The sequence below is a fragment of the Eumetopias jubatus genome, unplaced genomic scaffold, assembly GCF_037043125.1.
Source record: "Eumetopias jubatus isolate StellerSeaLion01/CBP00866 unplaced genomic scaffold, mEumJub1_p1.0 scaffold_1, whole genome shotgun sequence".
NCBI classification, from domain to species: Eukaryota; Metazoa; Chordata; class Mammalia; order Carnivora; family Otariidae; genus Eumetopias; species Eumetopias jubatus.
The window spans coordinates 141,488,932-141,509,006 of NW_028274807.1; the positions used below are offsets into that span (position 1 = coordinate 141,488,932).

At 37.1% G+C, this 20,075-nt stretch overlaps 1 protein-coding gene across 1 annotated transcript in view; it reads left to right on the forward strand.

Annotated features, from left to right (window-relative positions):
• ZCWPW2 (zinc finger CW-type and PWWP domain containing 2) overlaps positions 1-15,788 on the forward strand; it is a 93,363-nt gene extending 77,575 nt beyond the window's left edge. The window contains exons 5-8 of the mRNA XM_028107165.1: positions 4,684-4,742; positions 5,860-5,927; positions 12,317-12,441; positions 15,627-15,788. Coding sequence (XP_027962966.1) covers positions 4,684-4,742; positions 5,860-5,927; positions 12,317-12,441; positions 15,627-15,788 — 414 coding nt within the window. The remainder of the gene's footprint in view (positions 1-4,683; positions 4,743-5,859; positions 5,928-12,316; positions 12,442-15,626) is intronic.
• The last annotated feature ends 4,287 nt before the right edge of the window (positions 15,789-20,075 follow it).

Genomic DNA, 20,075 nt, shown 5'->3' on the forward strand with positions numbered 1-20,075 from the left:
CATTTACAAAGCTGCATAAAACTAGTTTTCATCCTTATTCCAAGCAGATTTTCCCAGCAGATTTTCCAAATGGAAATAAGAATATTGGCTTTTCCTTCTATATGATAACTTTTGACAAGGAGTTTGTGTATATTATTCAAGACACAGATTCACGTTTGGAAATTCTGTCAAAGTAGGCAGCTCTTTAGTGTTCGTTGATTGACAATTACTCTCAATGGAAGGTTACAAAACATATTTATGTATTCTATGAGCATAAAATGCTGAATCAAAATTTTATGCCCTCAGATTTAACACAGCTAACAAAGTTCTTCTTAAAAATAAAATTATTTTCATTTAGATGAATAGTGACTTAAGGATATGAGCAACGTCAAGTCACTTTATGAAGATTATATAAATCTGATATAAACACAATTCTTATGGATTATCTGTCTGTGGCAATTAAGGGCAATTCTGCCATTGCCAATCCAGTCAGCAGTCCTAATTATCATTAAATAAATATATTTTTTTTCAGTAAATGGCATTTGCTCTCTATACATACACTTATTGTAGATTCCTCTACATCTAGCAAGAAAAGAATTAATACTGGCTTTGGTTTCTTTAAAATCAATGACAGTATATAGCATTATATTTGTATGGATGCATGTGGGCTAGACCAAGGCCTAGAAAACTCTAGTTGGGGTACAGGTCACCTGAAGAACTTATTTAAATATGGATTTCTGGGCCCCACTCCCTGAGTTTCTGATTTGGTAGGCCTAGGATGGGCATGAGAATTTGCATGTCTAACAAACTCTCAGGTATTGCTAATTCTGCATGTGGCAGCCCTGACTCTGAATAGCATGAGGCTCGACAACATGGGAGAATCAGCTGCAACACAGGAAGAGAAGTGGAAGGGATAAAATAGATAAAGATTATAGTATCTACTTGTGGGTTGAATAGTAGCCCCCAGAAAATACGTTCTCCAGGAACCTCAGAATGTGACCTTATTTGGAATTAAGGATCTTTGCAGAGGTAATTAAGGTAAGGATTTTGATATGAGATCATCCTGGATTAGTTGGGCCTGCATCCAGTGACCAGTATCCTTAAGGGTCTGTCCATAAGAGACAGACTTATGTCCTACAGAACTATAAATAAATAAATTTCTGATGCTTTACCAAGTTTGTGTTACTTTGTTATGGCAGCCTTGGGAAACTAATGGATTACCATAAGTCCAACCGTAACAAGTGCCAAGTTCTGTCATATGCTGTAAGGAAAAATGATAGAATTCTGACACTAGCCCAGTGGACTAGTATAACGGGTTAAACAATGATTGAACATTGACTAATTGTTGAGCACTGTTAAATACCTTCTGGGATGTTATTTAATTTCATCTTACCCCCAAAAGCTTTGAGATAGTTATATTTTAACAGTAGTTATAAAAGAAGGTCCTGAAATACAGAATGGTCATTTAGTCAGAAAATACTTATTAAGTGTCTACTTTATACCAGGCTCTTGCTAGATATTCTGGTAAGTCTGTGACTTACCAGAAGTGATACAGCTTACCAGGATTAAATTCAAATCATGATCCTGTCATTCCAAATTCAGTGCTCTTCTCCATCATAGCATATTTTATCAAGGCGTGGAGCTGGAAAGTATGGGGCATTTGGCAATACTGACTACTTCATTTTGGCTTTTATGGAATATTTAACAAAGTAGAAAGGAATTTATTATCTCTAACAGAAATCTCCCTGATTTATGGTAGCTATTTAACAGTATTTCTTTCTATTAATACCTATGAAGTAGTTTGTACTTTGTTACTTTAATCTTATTTCCCCTTGCAGCAACCTTTTCACTTTATACTCAAATATGCACATAATTTAAGTTGATCCTTAATAACAAGGTAGAAATAGCTCTACATTGTCTTTGGAGATGTAGAACAATGATTTAGACAATAATATTTCCTAATGCTCTTTTACCTTATTTACTTTCATGTATATATATGAAACAGGGATGGAAAAAATATTTGAGTATTACCTTGTGGTTGCAGATCACACACACACACACACACACACACACACACACACACACACACACAAAACCCACTTATTTTTTAGCATCATCATAATATGAATTCCCTGAGTGTTTCATACAAACTTCTTTTGAATGGTTATTGATGTATTTAAGCTGTTTAATAATGCTTTGAGAGTTATTAAATTCAACCTTCATCTCATTATAGTTAATGCTTTTGAACATACAATGTGAATGGCACTCTGCTAGCTGCTAAACATTTAATATATATAAAAAAAATTGTTCCCACCCTTGCAGTGTGGTTGCTTGACTCAAGATCAGTAAAATTAAGATCAGTGTAACTGAAAGATTTAGACAAAATGGGCTAAGAAACCGCTCACTTTAGCAGGTTAAAGTGAAAAGACAAAAGAAGCTAACATTGCAGTGAAAGTTGCATTGTGGTTCTGTCTTAGGAGATGAGGACAAATTGTATGAATTTGTTAAATGCTTAAATCAACAACCACGATGGGACAGAATGGACAGTAACATTGGCACTGTTTTTTCCTAGTGATATTTGTTTTTATTGTATCTTTCTCTGAACATTTATTCATTCATGTATTCCGCAAACACTTCACATGCTCCTATAGCGTTCAAGGAATGACATGGAGACAAATGTATTACCCAGTGAAAAAATAAGTCACGTATACCAGTAACTAAAATGTGACACAATAATTCCAAATGACATAGATCATAACTCTTATCATGCGTAGGTTCATGGGAGAATGTAATTATTCTACATCTATGAATTGATTACAGATTTTATTCAGCTATCTTTTGAGTTTTGATTTTTTTTAAAGATTATTTATTTATTTCACAGAGGGATAGAGAGAGAACACAAGTAGGCAGAGCGGCAGGCAGAGGGAGAGGGAGAAGCAGGCTCCCTTGCTGAGCAAGGAGCCTGACGTGTGGCTCGATTCCAGGACCCTAAGATCATGACCTGAGCCAAAGGCAGACACTTAACTATCTGAGCCACCCAGGCACCTCTGATTTCTTATTTTATTGCATTTTAGCCAGTGACTGTGGTCTGTAAAATAGAGAGGTTACTTTAATATTTTGAGGCTTCCTTTGTGACCTAGTAGGTGGTCAAATTTGTAAATGTTTCAGGCTTGAAAGCTATATGTATTCCTTAATTATTCAGTCCCAGGTTCAAGATGTGTTTATTAGATTAAACATTTTCTGTGTTGTTGAACATTCCTGTTTCTTTGCTGTTTTTTTTTTGCCTTTTCATTTTTGTATGAGAAGTAAATTAAAATCTCCTTTTAATGTAGATTTATCAGTTTCTACTTGTGATTCTTTTCTGTTTTTCACTTTATATATTTTAAGGCTGAAATTCTAGGTATATACAGGTGAGGACTAATATATTTCTGGGTGGGTTGTTTCTTTTAGCATTAGGTAATAACCCTTTTTATCTATGATTATGCTTTTTTCTAACAGTAATATCGCTATGTTGGGTTCCTTTTGTTAATCATTGATATATTATATTCTGTCTCCTTACTTTCCATTTTTCCGTGTCACCAAATTTTAAAAAAATTATACCTTTATTGAGATGTAATTTATTCACTGTTTTAAAATATGCAGTTCAGTGGTTTTTAGTATAATCACAGTTTTGCGATCAATACCGCTATATGAATTTAGAACATTTTTTCATTACCCCAAAGGAAACCTCATACCTATTAGCAGTCACTGCCCATTTCCCACCTTCCACTGACAACTACTAATCTGTCTCTGTCTCAATGGATTTACCTTTTTATGGACAGTTTATATAAGTGGTGTCATACAACATGTGGTCTTTGTGTCTGACTTTTTCACTTTTCACTTAGCATAATGGCTTCAAGATTCATCCATGTTTTAGTATTTGTCAGGACTTTGTTGTTTTTAAAGGTTAAATAATATTCCATTGTATGGATAGACTACATATTATCTATCCATCGATGGACATTGGGTTGTTTCTACTTGGGAGCTCTTATGAATAATGCTGCTATGAACATTTATATGCAATTTCTTGTATGGACATAATGTTTTCACTTCTCATGGGTATATACTTAGGAGTAGAATTGCTGAATCATAAGGTAATTCTCTGTTTAACATCTTGAAGAACTGTTAAACTGTATTCCAAAGTGGCTCCACCATTTCACATTCCCACCAACAGTGTATGGAGGTGCCAATTTCTCCACATCCTTCATCTCGTCTTTGCTTAGATATTAAAATCCCCAACCCTTTTGGCCCTATCCTGGTATACATTTTTTGTAGGCCTTTACCATGTCACTTCCTATCCATATGGTTTTGCACCCTTCATGTTTCTGGCATCTGAATAGTTCTTTTTCTTTCTTTAAAGGTCATCTATGTTTTAAAACATAAAGATTGTTTTGCCTAGTGTTATTATATGTTTGTGAAGTGAGAAGGGGGGTGGACATGGGAGATGGGCACTCATTGGATTAGTCTACTATTCCTGAAAGTTGAGCAGATCAGTGTAATTGTAGTGACTATGAAATGGTTGACTTGGAGTTCCAGGTGTGGTTGAGAGCTGTGGGCCAGAGTTTTTCTTCTGGACTAAATTACTTGGACCATATAGGACCCATTATCTTACTGAACTCATTAGTCCCATTTGAACTAACTCATCTTTTTATTGTTATTTTATAGATGCAAGTTTCCAAAAACACTACTGAAAAGAAGAAGCCCAAATTTAGAAGAAGGAAAAGGTATTTTTTTTATTGAAAAATATTACGATAAAATTGAAATGTGTGTGTGTGTGTGTAATTTAATTATTATGTCATTGCCCCCTGATTCTTGATTCTTTTTCTCTAGGGAAACATGAAAATTTTCTAAAAGAATTAAGGTGATAAGTAGTAGTTTTAGAAGTATGGAGAAGGTTTTATGTTTATACAAATATGTTGAAGCAGAATTATCAAAGATTAATATCATGTGAGCAAGCAGATGAGAAGCGGGTGTTTGGTTTTAAAATAGTGCAAACCAGAAACAGGGCTTTATAATGAACTGATAAGCCACCGATGACAAGTTTTAGTGTTTATCATTGAACCAACCACACAGTTAATTGACTTATTTTTTTGATGACTGGTAATCAGTGCTGTATTAAAGGAGTCCTGCTCAAAGACAAAGTCTGACTCTGATATGATAGTCCTTCTCTTATTCTTTGTCCTTCTTCAGAGGATGAATAATTAAATTTTTAAAAAGGCCTTACTTATCTTAGTTATACTTCACAATAACCCCATCAAATAGGTAGGGGGTGTATCATAATCATCTCTATTTAAAAGGCAAAAAACTTATGACTTATGGAAACTAACTGGCTTTCTCAAGATCTTATGGTTAGAGAAAATGCATTTGAACAAATGTTCTCTGACTCTAAGTCAGCAACACAGTGTCGTGGGAAAAGCATGGATTTTGCAGTCTGACAGAATTTAGCTGTGTCATGTCCAACCATTTCCTACACTGTCAAATTTCTCAATTTCTTAGAGCTTCAGTTTCTTTATAAAATGAGAGTAGCAATTCCTTAGTAGGTTTTCTGGGGGAGGATTGCATGAAAAAGCCTATATAAGGTACTTGGTGGGTCATTAGTGCTTTTCACCTAGAAAAGCTTTCCACGCTTTTCACTCTCACCTAGTGAGAGCTCAGATCAATATTATTTCCCTTTGGTTTTTCACTGTATCGTGCTGTCTTACTGTATAAAACAACCAAGGAAACGTACCTCAAGATAAAGAAATATATTCATAATTTATAATTATCAATGAATATACAAATGGCCACTTAAATATACATGATTGCTCTTTTGAAACTAAATCTGTCAAATTCTTTTTCTAGGAAAGCTATTTTTAAATGCTCTTTTGAAAATGTTTGTTCAGATGATGCCTTATCAAAGGAAAACATGGGTATGTGAAAGCCTCTCCTGCTTTTAGTTCTTTTACTTCTATTTAATTCTACCAAATGTAGTTGGAATTTTTGGAAGAAAAAAATGTACATAAATACATATATGAGAACTATTAGTGGGTCATTTTTGGTATTGATTTACATACTAGATCTCTTCAGTTGTCTTTAGATTTCTATCTCCGTGAATTAAATTTTCTCTGGCTCTATCATGTATTATTTAAAAAAAAAAAAATAAAGCACCAGTGGCTATGGAAGGAAATACCCGCATCAATACATTAAAATCCAGACCTCTCCATTTCAAAATTACTGGGGTCCTTGGGGTGCCAAAGGGAGAGAAAAAAAAAAGCAGCAACCTGGGGCTTCCAGCTGAATTAATTGCCATTGGTATTAGAACACGGTAGGGTGAATGTGGAATGCAGGGAGAAAGTTTTAGTGTTCAAAGGAGCTTTACTCTTCCTTCATTTTTGATAGTCTTGAAAAGCAGGCAAGTGCTTATATGTAAGATGAAACTTTGGCAGCCACGCAAAGAGGTTCCAAAGCCCATTAAACCCCAAGAAGTTATCCACACCATATTCCCCCTCCATTGTGGTCACCCCCAGGTCCTATGGCTCTGTGTTTCAACTGACTAAATAAGCCATTCATCTTTAGTCTTATTAAAAGAAAAAGGAAAGCAGTCAGAAGAAGGACAGAGTAGTTATTTTTTTAAATCCTTTTGTTCCTCTCCTAAACCACTACAAAATTCTGTTGTTTCTATCTCTTAAATTTATTCTGCTGCTACTTTCCTGCTAACATGGGTGCCTTTTCTTGACTATGTTGTCCCTTTGCCTCACATAATTAGTTCAAATATTTCTGTAGAAAGGCAAAAGGCAGTTTATCCCTGGACTGAGTTCCCACTAGGAGACCTTGGTACTGCAGCTGAGGGCTCCAATGCTGGGATCCTTCCCGCCTTCGACTCACAGGGGCTACTGCAGAAGAAAGCCATCAGAGCCAGGAATTCATTGACTGGAAATCACTCTTTGCATAAATGAGTGAATGCATCTCCATAGTTATCCACTGACAGCCTTTCAGCCACCCATTCTGTGTGGCTCTCAAGTCTCAATAGTTAATTGTTCAAATCATTAATCTGTTCTGTGTTTTACTCCTTTATCCCATTTCAAACAACTAAAAAGCAGAAACATCTAGTCTACTGTGTTCTTTGCAAGAGCTGACTACTTCTTGAAAGAGTGGATTAAGCCCCCTCAGTTTTTTACCCCTACCCATAGTTCAGTGGATCCCTTAATCTAAGTCTCTGAAATCACTCCTTTTCTTCTTGGCTTGAGGTAGGATCAGTCTTAGATCCAGTGAAAATTATACCATCTTCTTGAATGTCTGCCCTACTTTTTGGAGCCACTTTCCTTACACTCCCAGATGCTAAAGTCTCCCATCAACCTACTGCCCAGATTTGCTATTCCTTTCTGGGTTTTAAACTCTACCCTTTGCTTTTCTCTCTTCCTTAGTTAGAAGCCAGAAGGAGAGCTAATTAAGTGTAGCTACTTTACCTGTCCACGTGTCACTTGTTTCATCTGTGATTAAGACATGCAGTAGAAGCCCTCTTATCCAACAAGGAGAGGACTTTTGGAAATTAATAGAAAAAGTTGAGGAATCATTAAATAATTTAAACTGTATGCCCATGGCTATGCAGATTTAATCTAAGAAATAGCTATTTGTTGAGCAGATCTGTGTTTTGGGGAAAATTACTACCAGGAATATTATAAATTATATTTATATTGTCCCTTTAATTCACTTTTTTTCAGTGTTTAAGGACAAGAAAAATCATCTACAATGATGAAATAATAATACCAATAGTAATAATGGTAGCCAACACCTATAACAATTACTATGTGTCTTCACTGTTCTAAACACTTCATATATATTTATTTAGCCCTTGTAAGATCTATATGAAGTAAATAAGGTAGATAATATATCTCCCATTTTATAAATGGGGAAACCGAGACACTTAAGAGGTTCTATGGTTTTTCTAAGTCACATATCTTCTTAAAATTAATCAAAGTGTGCAGCTGTGTCCTTTGTTGCTTTGAATATCAGGAATCATTAAGCTAACTCTGTCGGGTTTGGGTGCAGTACTGGTAGCTGACCTAAGCAATTTTAAGATTTCGTTATTGCCATTCATACCCCCTTAATGAACTGATTTTGATTTCTTTTTGTCTTTGGGTTTTCATCATCTGTTTTGTTGTATCATTGGTTTTTGTTGGTAAATACCTCATTTCTTTTCGGGTAGTAGACAGTCTATAAAAGTTTAAATAAATAAAAGGTTGGCATATTACCCAGGTTCAACTGATAATCTATGGCATTCAATAATAAATTAGCAAAGGATATATTCATCAGCTACCTGAGACAGATAAGCATGGAAAACGATGGTTAATATAGGAAAGGTCTGGATCATAGGGAAAGCCCAAAGAGGGGGGCGGGGCATGAAGGCCTTAGGGGCTGGGCCTGGGAGGTAGAAGGGGTGACGGGGAGAAAGTTGATTTTTTGCTGTTGAGGACAAACTTTGTCCACCTACTCTTTGTTCAGAGTTACCCTTAACCTATAGACTAAAAGGTAGGGTTCACTGACATGCCCCTTTCCTAGAAAACTCCTTGCCTCCTATTTCTGTTTGTGTCTCCAGGAATGGTGCTCTCTTCATTACATTCCAACTTGTATTTTACTCATCTCTACATTTAAATTGTAAGCACACAAGAGGGGTGTTTGTGGTTACTTAATAACAAAACAAAACCCAAATACTTTTTTGTCCTCCTCACCCTCTTCCATAAAAATGCCTTCAAAATTTCAATATTGAAATGACCCTGACAGCTTATTGAAGATGATATTTTTCAGTGCCAGCTTTGGGGTAGGTAGCCTAACCAGTAGCCTCTTTACATAGGAAATAAACAGCTTCTTTAAAGATTTAGTAGAAAAGTAGAGATTGGAGAAAACTCCATAAATATACATTTGAAGACTTTTAAAATAGCAACTGATTTATTGAGACCAACAGTAAGTTACTTCTTATCAGGGATGGAAAAACTACACAGATCATTTTATAAAAATTCATTTTTAAAAGCCAGATACAGACTTCGGTATAAGAGATACCTTTTTCTTTTTTAAAGAACTTTCTCTGAGTGATGGAATAACTGTAATGCTACCACTTTACTCTAAACAAATTGAAACAAGTCAGGGAAACTACAAGATAATCAGTATTGATAGAAGATGATTGGTCATGCAATCAGCAAAAGCATTCATTCTGTCTCTATCTTTGGAGGATATCATCGGCCAATTTTGATAACCTAGTTTGTAGATTACAATAACTGCTGTTTCTTGAGAATTATTTTTGAACTCTATCCATTTACAATATAGGAATACCTATTTAGGAAAGCAAACCTCCCATTGCTCTGGTGGCAGAATTTGACATCAGTCAAGTTGGTGTTATGAACCCTGGTTGATTTATGAAGTCTTCCATTACTTTGTCTACCCTATGATCAAAAGGCAGTGTACATATTTTTCCAGATCACTTGAAAATGAAGGGACTATGATGCCATTTGGTAATGACATTCATTATCATAAATTGATTGTATTTTAGCCTAGCCTTAGAAATATAAAGATGTTTGCGTGCCATTTTTCCTTTAGAGCGTAACTCAAAATCCATCTTCTCAATAGTGCATTAAATGTCAGTATCAATTTCCGTAGACTCAGCATGTAAAGTAGGAAAACACAACATCCGTGAGTGGGACTAGAGAATCAGTGTGAAGATAACCACAAGTAGTTGTCTGTTAAGTAACAGGTTACTAAGTAGGAAATCTATCATAAAGAGAGGTTAATTCCATTAACAAAATTGCTTCAATAAAAATGTACATACCTCTAGAAAATTCTGAATCAGTAGACATGGGTTGCATTCATGTTTTTGTAGTAAATCCTCCAGGTGATTCTTATGCCTACCAAATTTGTAATACCATTGTTTTAGAACATAATAGTTCAAACTCTGTGTTCTTATGCTTTAGCAATTACACAGAACACATATATATGTGGACACAACTAACAGGTCAGTTATAGTTTTTGTTGTGTTTTTAAACATAAGAACTGGTTCTGTGTTATGCAAATGGCTTATCAGAATGCTACTTTCAAACTGTTTTGAAAGAAGTCTTTCATAGAGAAAACCTAAGACTGGCTGGGAAGAGATGATGTCCAGGGAGGTTCATTGGTCTGTGCCTACTCTCGAGTCCCTTGCCCTTAGTAGGCAAATAATTGATATTTGTTGAATGAATATAAAAGCACTTGGGGCAAGTGATAAGTATTGACAGAAAAATTATTTTTGTAGATAAAATTGTAATGTGAAAAATGTTAACTAAAAATTGTTTTTTTATACTGTAGTGACAACCAAGAAAGGGAAAATTTTCTATTTCATAACCTCCCATGACTTTTTATTTAACACTATTATTTAATAATGTTCTAGCAGAATTTTAAAATTTCCTGGGGTGCCTGGGTAGCTCAGTCATTAAGCGTTCGCCTTCAGCTCAGGTTATGGTCCCAGGGTCCTGGGATTGAGCCCCACATCGGGCTCCCTGCTCCGCGGAGAGCCTGCTTCTCCCTCTTCCACTCCCCCTGCTGTGTTCCCTCTCTCGCTGTGTCTCTCTCTGTCAAATAAATAAATAAAACCTTAAAAAATTTTTTCAAAAAAGTCATTAAAATTTCCTTCTTATGAGTAAAAGATGAGAGAAAATTATCAGCAAAGAAGATTCTGATAAAACATGGATTCTTTTGAACTGGAGGAAAGGAAACATAAAACTTTTCACATTAACAGTCTCTGTTTTTTACCTTACAACGTGCTTAGTTTACAAGGATGAACACACACACATAAAGGGATGCATATATCATATGCACTCTTCCTAAACATGATTAGTTAGAAAATTTTGAAATATGTTCAACAATTAGATTAAAACTTAGTGCTGAGAATGCCTTGCTTCCATATACATTGATAATATTTTAGCTTGAAAGCGTATGTCCTGCTTGGGTCTATTTTCATGTTCCACGAACTTTTAGCTGCTCTACCTAGTGTGATTTTTGGTGACCTGCCAAAGAATGGTGGATAATAGGAGGTGGTATATCTGCTTTTTGTCACCAGAGTGGAAAATGATGGGGTGTGTATTCATGGCCTTTCTCTTTGAATCATGTTGCCTTTGGAAGGGCGTCTCAGATGCTCCATCTGTCTGTTGTACAGGACAGCAGGCCACATGTGGTCTTCTTGATTTTTACTTCAACAAGACTATATCAAACAAAAATGTTTATTTTAAGTCAGGAATTCAACTGCATGTTATTAATCAGTAGTTGAGTCTATAGAGTTATATAATAGTAGTTTATTTCTTTTGTGGGGTTATTATTTTAGCTCAGCAAGTTCAGTGAATTCATGTCACAGTAGTACACACACACGCACACAAATTTTGTTTAAGTGTGGTATTTAAAATATATCTATATCTACATATATATAGATAGATAGATAGATAGATACAGATAGATATCAGATTAAGCAATTAAGATTTGTTGGTGTTTGGATTAGGAATAGACTAGCCTGTGTTTAGCCTCGCCATTTAATTACATGGTTTTCCCTCTTAAACAGTAGTTTTAAGAGTTTACTGGAGGTTGGGCACCTGGGTGGCTCAGTTGGTTAAGCTACTGCCTTCGGCTCAGGTCATGATCCTGGAGTCCCGGGATCGAGTCCTGCATCGGGCTCCCTGTTCAGCAGGGAGTCTGCTTCTCCCTCTGACCCTCTCCCCTCTCATGCTCTCTCTCTCTCTCTCTCTCTCATTCTCTCTCTCAAATAAATAAATAAAATCTTTAAAAAAATTTAAAAAAAAATTTAAAAAAGTGTTTACTGGAGGGATGGCAAACTGTGGCCCACAGTCCACTTGCTTCTGTAAATAAAGTTTGATAGGAACATAGTGACTCACATTTGTTTAGGTACATGTCTGTGGTTCAGACTGTAGCAGCAGAAATGAGTGGTGGTGACAGAGACCACAAAGCCTGCAATATTTACTCTCTTTCCCTTCCCAGGAAGAGTTTGCTGACCCCTGGTTTATAAAAAACAATTTAGTTTGGCCCTGATTTAACAAAACAAAAAACCCTCCTAGTGAGCTTTTTGTGACCATAGCAAGAAGATCACCTACATTTTTAAAGGAATAAGTGTAAAATATTCACCTGGAAATCCATAATTATTTTGCATCAAGTGGAGGTCATACGTGAAAAGTATACAAATTTTTTTTTTATCTTGGTCCATTTGGACAATGTTCTCTTTTGGGGTGGTTAAGATTACGGATTCGATTGAATTAATGAAGATGTAGCCTTTTTTACTGATGTTTTTTAGTTGTCTGTGAGACAGAGGTTATGCTGAAAGAGCTGGAGCAAATGCTGCAACAGGCGCTGGAGCCCGCCACGGCCCCTGATGAGTCCGAAGAGGAGCGGGAAGAGGAGGTAAATGGAGGAGCAAAGGTAGCCCATGATCAGGCCTAAACAGCAACTTCAGTTTCTTTACATGGCAGAAATTGTTTCTGGATGTACATTTTAACTATATGGAGAATTCTTTTTTTCCCTTCTGAAATTTGAGCCCTTGATTATCCTGAAGTGAATAATAAACTAGTAGCCTATTGAAAAGTCAGAATACATTTTTAGTCTTTGAAAAAAAAAAAATCTATGAGCGGAAGAACTCATTGTATTTCAGATCTTTGAGGCTGAAATGAAGAAAGATTGGGGGGGCTCACAGAAGCTGATGGGGTGCCACAGCAGAGAGACCTCTCCACTGCTGCCCACCTTCACAGTCAGGAGAATGGGCCAGACTAAGAGCAGCTTGCTAGGACATCTGCCCTGCCTGGTCCGTGCACAGAACAACCTCTGCAGGGGCAGACCTCAGTATTAACACATTGGATGTAGAATTTTCCTTCTTTTTTTCTTTTGGCTACCTATGTTGTGCTAAGTAAGTGTGTGCTTATTACTTTATTCAATATTTGTATGTGGCAACATAAATTTTGGTTGACAAGCTGCTCAGCACATCAGCTCCATGTTCGTGCAAATAAAATGAGGGTGCGAGCCCAGGTCATTAATACAGAGCAGCAATGTGGTAGGTGTGAGAAAAATAAGTCATAATGCAGACACTTCCACAAGGCAGTACAGCTGTTCTCGAAATAGGGAGAAAAATGGCAACAAGAAGTCCTGTATCCTTAAGGTTTCATTCATTCTCTCATTCATTGTGTAGATACCTACTGTGCCTGGAGTCGAGAGAGCGCAATGGTTAGGAGCACTGACTCTGGAATATCCTATCAATGTCCCAGTCCTAGTCCTGCCATTGAGGACTTGTGTAATTTGGCACAGTTGCTTATCACATGCCCCAGAGGATTTTTTTAAATAAGGCAAACCAGGAAAAATATTTTGCATAGTAACTGACACCTAAGGTTAGCTGTTACTACAGATGAGAATTGGCAGTGGTGGTCACCGGAGAGAATAAGGGCTGAGATTTCCTTACTTCATATCTTTTCTCACATTCTCACTTGGAGCAACTACCTGTTCCCTAGTGTGTCTCTTCTCAGATGCTGAAAAAGGTGGATTTGTATATGGACAAGGTTGTTTACACCCTTTGGAGGACTGCCCAATTGCGTGATTTCATTCAGGACTCCCAACAAGAAAAAAGATGATTCGTAAACACCTCCCTTCTTGAGTTAGAAATCAAAATATACAAGAGTTACAGTTAAAGAGATCAATACACCAAAAGAAAATAAAATTAATGCTGAAAACTCTTACCAACTTGAAAAACATAGCTTTCTTAATTAGCACCGGCAATATCAACCCATATTTGAATTTGCATGGGTTGTCAATGCCATTTTTCCAATTAGAGCTCCTTTTTGAGAAAACTTGTTTTCTCTGTATAGATCTTACTTTCTGTAAAACAAGATCTATAGACTGGTGATATATATATTATATACACGTAATGAATATACAAATTATTCTTTCCTAGCAAGTGTGTGCTTTGTTGGAGCACCATATGGTTTTGTGCAATGTGTTTTCAGTCTTTGCAGTTTGTCTTTTCAAAACTCTGGCCAGGTTGATTTTTATAGAGACGTCCTGGAGCTTTTACAGCCACAGAATTGGCTTCTGTTTTACCATTATAACCAGTAAGATGATAGAACAGAAAATGACTTCTGAGTTTTATTTCTTAAGGTAAAATACGTAGTTTTAATATATCACCAGGCAGGAGCTTGCTTTTTGTTTTAGATTCTTGTAATATTTTATGCTTTCAAAAGCCATTGAGGAATTGTAAAAATTAATCATTTTAACTTGCTGGCAGGCAGGTGAGTGCCCCCTGCAGACTGGGTCATAAGCCCTTCTCTGCACTGAGCTTTGTAAGCCTGGCATTCATACCAGGTTCAGTATATTTAGGGCCTTGTTCACTTCTAAATGAGGAGAATAGCAATGAAACCAACTATCAAAGCTGGAACAATTTCCAGTTTAAAAGAAAAGAAATGATCACCTCAGGGGTTTCTTTTTTTTCTTTTCTTTTTCTTGCTTTCTTTTTTTTAAGTTAGTAGAGAAAATTAGTATGGCTTCCAAAGTTAACACCACTTAAAACTGGAGCTGTGTTGTGTTTGCAGGAGAAAGTGGCCTCTTACAAACTAACATCCCCAAAAGAGCCACCTGGTAATTTTAAGGTTCTGAGTATGTTAATTCTCTGAGCAGATATTGTTTGAGCTCTTTTCAAAGTTGTAAATTTGATGATTTTCATCCATTTCATGTATGAGGGTTCAGGTTGATTACTCTCAAGCATTTATACCAATGGGTGAGAGTAGCAACATTAAAAAAAAATGCATATACACGTGGATAATCAAAATTCTCTTCTATTTGTCACTGAAATGTTTTATGAGATTATTTTCCTTAGTAGAGTCACCTTCCTCATTACACTCTTCTTTAGCTAATTTTAACACTGGTTGTCATGCCCCGGCTTTGCAAGCAATGAGAGGGAATTAATATCAGATTTGTGTAAAATCCACCTGAATTAGATAAGCCATATATAAATAAGACAGAGTTTAGTGAATAATTATTTGTATTAAAAGCTACACTTTTTGGTACGTGAATATACTTGTATAAATTGTTTTTTTCTTAATTTCATGGAAGTTCACTCTACCTTTAATGAGCCTTGAAGTTATAAATCTTGTGTGTGTTTATGGATGTTTGCATTGTTTTTACTAGTGTCCCTTCCTACTGAGCTAGAGCAAACGATTGCTATTTGTAAGTAATGCAGAGGCTTATGAGAAGATAGCCAGAGAAAGTGATTTAAATGGTTTTAAGTTGTATTACCTATAATAATAATTTAAAAAATAAACAAATATAGAAAACTCATAGAATGAAGCTGATCATGTTTCCCCAAAGCTTAATATTAAAACTAAATATGTATAAAGTTGGGGAAAAGAGATAGGGCCTGAATAATCAGTTCTTCTCATATTAACACATTTACTATACATTCTACTCTACATGGGGATCATTATTGGACCACCAGCATAACAGAACACTTTGTGTAACTGCTGTGGCTTGTGAAGTTACTGACTACTTTACATTTTGTTCAAATAATTAAGCCTGGTCTTCCAGTAAACCTGATGTAGTTCTGATGAATTGTATGGTTATTTTTACAGTTATCTAAATGCAACCCTGGAGTTCCAGCAGGCAGTCCATTTGAAAACCACTATGAAGAGGACTATCTTGTAATTGATGGGATAAAATTAAAAGCTGGAGAATGTATTGAAAATATAACAAACAAATTTAAAGAAATAGATGCTCTAATGTCTGAATTTTAGGGTATTATAAATATTTTCAAAAGTTAATTATAAGAACACTTACATGTTTATATTTTCCCGAAGTCAAAAACTTGAAAATAGGGAAATAGGTATATGTTATACCAAAGCTGATATTTATAATAACTTTCTATTTTATACTTTGAGAATAGCCATTGTTTTGAGAACCAATCAAATGGTACTTAAGTTAGTGTTAAAAATTTAGGATTTAAGAAGCCCTGATATTTGTATTTGTAGCTTTTTTTCTTGTTTGCCTGAATTTTAAAATGGTTTATAAACTTACTGCACAAACACATGCTTTTTACAATGATTATTTAGGCCCTTTATTCAAATGTGGCTATTTAGATGGCTGTCAAGGCTATTATAATTCATACAGATAATTCAAGTGTAGTAGAGACATGAGAATATGTATTGGTAGTGGAATTAAGCTACTACAAAAGAAAAGGAAATAATAAAAAAGTATTGTATAATAGAGTTGACGTTTTTCTCAGAGGTGTCAGTTGCCTTATATTGGGAAATAACCATTTCAACCATGATTCCCAAAACTGATTAACGGAGTCTAGGGGGAGGTAGGGAGGCTGTGGAAGATCAGAATCCTGGATGCTTCCCCATTGAATCAGTATCTCTGAAGGTGAGGATGGGAATATGTGGTGAAAAAATATAAAGAGATAAATTAAGCATATTCTCAATAAAAAAAATCTATAAGCATTATAGGAAGGCAAAAAGTATATCATGCAATTCCACTCCCTTAACACCTCCCCTGCCATCCCATCCTGTAGGAATCCCCATGAACAGTTTTGCCGAGTGTCCTTCATCGTGTTGCACACCCATCTCTACTGCCCACACTTGCTCGCTTTCCATGCCTATCTCTCTCCTGGGAGTATGGGGTCAGAGAAGGGGCATTCCAAGCACATGGAAACAAAAACCAAAGCTTGGAGAGAAAAGAAAGAGTGATAGAGCATCTTGGCCCTCTTGCTTGTTGAATTAGCTAGAGTGACCGTGTGCTGGTGTGAAGGTTGTCACAGCAGATGGGCAGCACTGTGTAAACAGGCCAAGGAGTTTATAACTGCAGGGGCCAAGTGGAGAGTTTTAGACGGCAAAATCCCTTTTACATTTCCGAAAGATCACACCAGCAGCAGCACAGAGGTTGGAGTGAGCAGGAGTAACACTGGGGTCAGGGGGCCTGTTAGGAGGCGGCTTGGGGAATTCAGTTACGAGATTCTGAGAGCCTGACTATGGTGCTATATGAAGAGAGCGGAATGGCTTCCAGCTACCTTAATATTAGTGGATTATTAGTATTTAGAGACTGGATATAGAGATGCAACACTAGGGGGAGGTATGAACAACTCCTGGGTTCTTGGTATTCACAATGCTGTTCACTGAACATCTGCATACATACAGATCGGGGGCGCCTGGGTGGCTCAGTGGGTTTAGTGTCTGACTTCAGCTCAGGTCATGATCTCAGGGTCCTGAGATTGAGCCCCACACTGGGCTCCGCGCTCAGTGGAAAGTCTGCTTCACCCTCTTCCTCTGCCCCCCCGCCCTGTACACACACTCTAATAAATAAAATCTTAAAAAAAATGAATACATGCATATTAGAAATGGGGGGCAGATACCCAGTTTGGGCCAAACTGTGTGCATTCAGCACAAGTTCTAACTATTCATGCTTTGACAGTGCCTGCCTTTCCAAACCACTCCACAAACCAGAGTGACGATGAATAGTCTCTCAATACATCATATTTACTTCTCAGTGGTATAAAACAATGGAAGTTAAGGCTTTCTCTTTTTCTTCCAACAGAATTTACTCCATAGCATTTCAGAAAAACTTTTCTTTTTTCTCTTGTCACTATGATTTTATATTCACAAATGTCTCAAGAAGTAATCGATCCCATTTTCCTGTTACTTCTTAGAATCAACTGTAAAATGGCTACGATTGTATTTGAAGGACTTGACCCACAATTCAAGTGTTTGATATAAGCTCCCATGTAGTAGACTCATTAGATCACTTGCAGCTAATTCCTCTTGGTGGAACAGCCAGTGCTCATCAAAGTCAGATTCTATAGGTAAGATACTGAAATTTCCAGACTGAATTCATTTCTGCGACGTTCTAAGTTGTAAAAGTCTGGAATTTCCACTGAAGTCTTTGTGCACTTGAGCAGCTCAAAATGGTTCTGAAAACAAACATTTGGGTTGGCTCAGTATGCAGAGGAGACTTCAATCTCCTTCCAAGAAGAGGCTCTTGGGGAAAAGTCCTCTTCAAATTTCCAGATAGAATGTGTTCAGGAAAACGGATGAAGGAGCAGTCAACTAACATCTCTATCCTCAAAGCTGAGAATCATGCCTGGCTGGCAAACCCTTCCTACTGGTAAATACTGCATTTCCAGGGCAGGCAGGCCAGATAACATACACCAGGGCAGAGCAGTGGGACTGTGGAGACCCAATGCTGGCCTTCAGGTCCCAGTGCTCATTGGGAGACCTGAGGCAAGTTATTTAATTTCTCTGAGCCTAGGCTTTTTTCCACAGAAGTTGCTGTATTAGAAAACATATATATAGAACATAGGACAATCAACACACAGAAAACTATGCAAGTTACAACCACAATTGTTGTCTCAAAGCATTTCTCTTCTGACAGCCTGTTTCTCCTAGGGCCGATGGAATAACATGCTTCTTTCAGTAGAACCTGAGGTAACAAACCTGCTTCTGGGGCACTGGGACCACGGACTTATATGTGACTATGCTGACTCCTAAGGCAGGCCTAGAGGTGGACAACACCATACTTTTACAGCTAGAGCCTCTTGCTGGGCCCAGAAGAGGACATCATAAGGAAATTATATCTGCCCATCCAGGGAGATTGAATTCTAAGTACACGAGTCATACCAAATTTGATATGGGAGATATAAGGCAATATGTCAGGACCTCCTGCCCAAACATTTGGGTTGGAATGAGAGCCCCTCTTTGTCTAGTTTGTGGAGTGGCTGACTGATCCTCTTTGGAACGAGTTGGGTGAAACCCACATAGGGTACAGCCTCCATGAACCTATAGAAGGGCTGGGTCTGTTGGCAGCTGAGTCCCCAGTTAGATCTACAGACTGTGGAGAGGTAAGCACCAAAGCCAGCTCTGTTGCCCTATATTCCAGGAAGTCCTGGTCCATTTGCCCTATGCTAAAAGTTGAATTTATGCAGGGATTCCCAGAGGTCAGAAGCTTAGCTTTATCTCTAGTGGAGACAGGCCATACACTTTTGATAGGTTAGCCTCTTGTTGCCACCAGTGGGATAAAGAGGGATGTGTACCCATATACTTGCAAAAGTCTGTAATGTCTACAGCCTTGAACTCACTGATTCTGCAGTGGAGGGTGGTGGGCCATAGATAGTTTATACATCCACTAATAGACCTAAGCACTATCATAAGCTTTATAAATCAGCCTAGAGCCTTTGTGGAGGAAATTGGTGGTTAACTCTAAAAGGAGGAACCTTGGGGTGCCTGGGTGGCTCAGTCAGTTAAGCATCTGCCTTTGGCTCAGGTCGTGATCTCAGGGTCCTGGGATCTAGTCCCACATTGGGCTCCCTGCTTAGCAGGGAGTCTGCTTCTGCTTCTTCCTCTGCCTGCCACTCCCCCTGTTTGTACTCTCTCTGTCAAAAAAATAAATAAAATCTTTTTAAAAAATTTTAAAAAGGAGGAACCTTTGATTCATGAACTTGAACTGATCTGTGTCATGCTTTTGATGGAACCAAACCATTCTATTATCTAATGCTCTACCAAATAACTGGTATTCCATGACTCCACCATTTATTGGGGCTAACAAATGGTATAGTTCTGTTCCACACACTTCCAGACCAGTAGAATTTGCACCTGCGGCCCTTCCAAGGGACAAAGGTAAGATTTTGAAAATCCAAAATAGGAATATCCAAATCCTGTTCTCTTATTTCTTCTCTATGGTTCCAAGAAGAGATCTAAACAAGTACAATTAAAAAATTCTAATTTCTTCTTTGGGGCTAAGCCAGATCTTGCTATCACTCAGTAGAGTTATGGAAGAGTTGTTTTGTACAGATAAATTTGACCTTAAGGTTCAAGTGGAACATTCTGTGTATGCAAATCCAAATATTACGATTTTTCCACCCACTGATTTGTTGCGTGGTGTAAGCACGCAGAGCAGTGAACAGCATAATCAAATGAAAGGACGGGGGAGCTAGGAGAAATTCGTTTCCCAAGAAAAATTTTGAAAGCTTGAGCTGTTTGCTTTTAAATAAATGCATATAGGTAAATACTACAGGAAAGGAGATATGCTCAGAA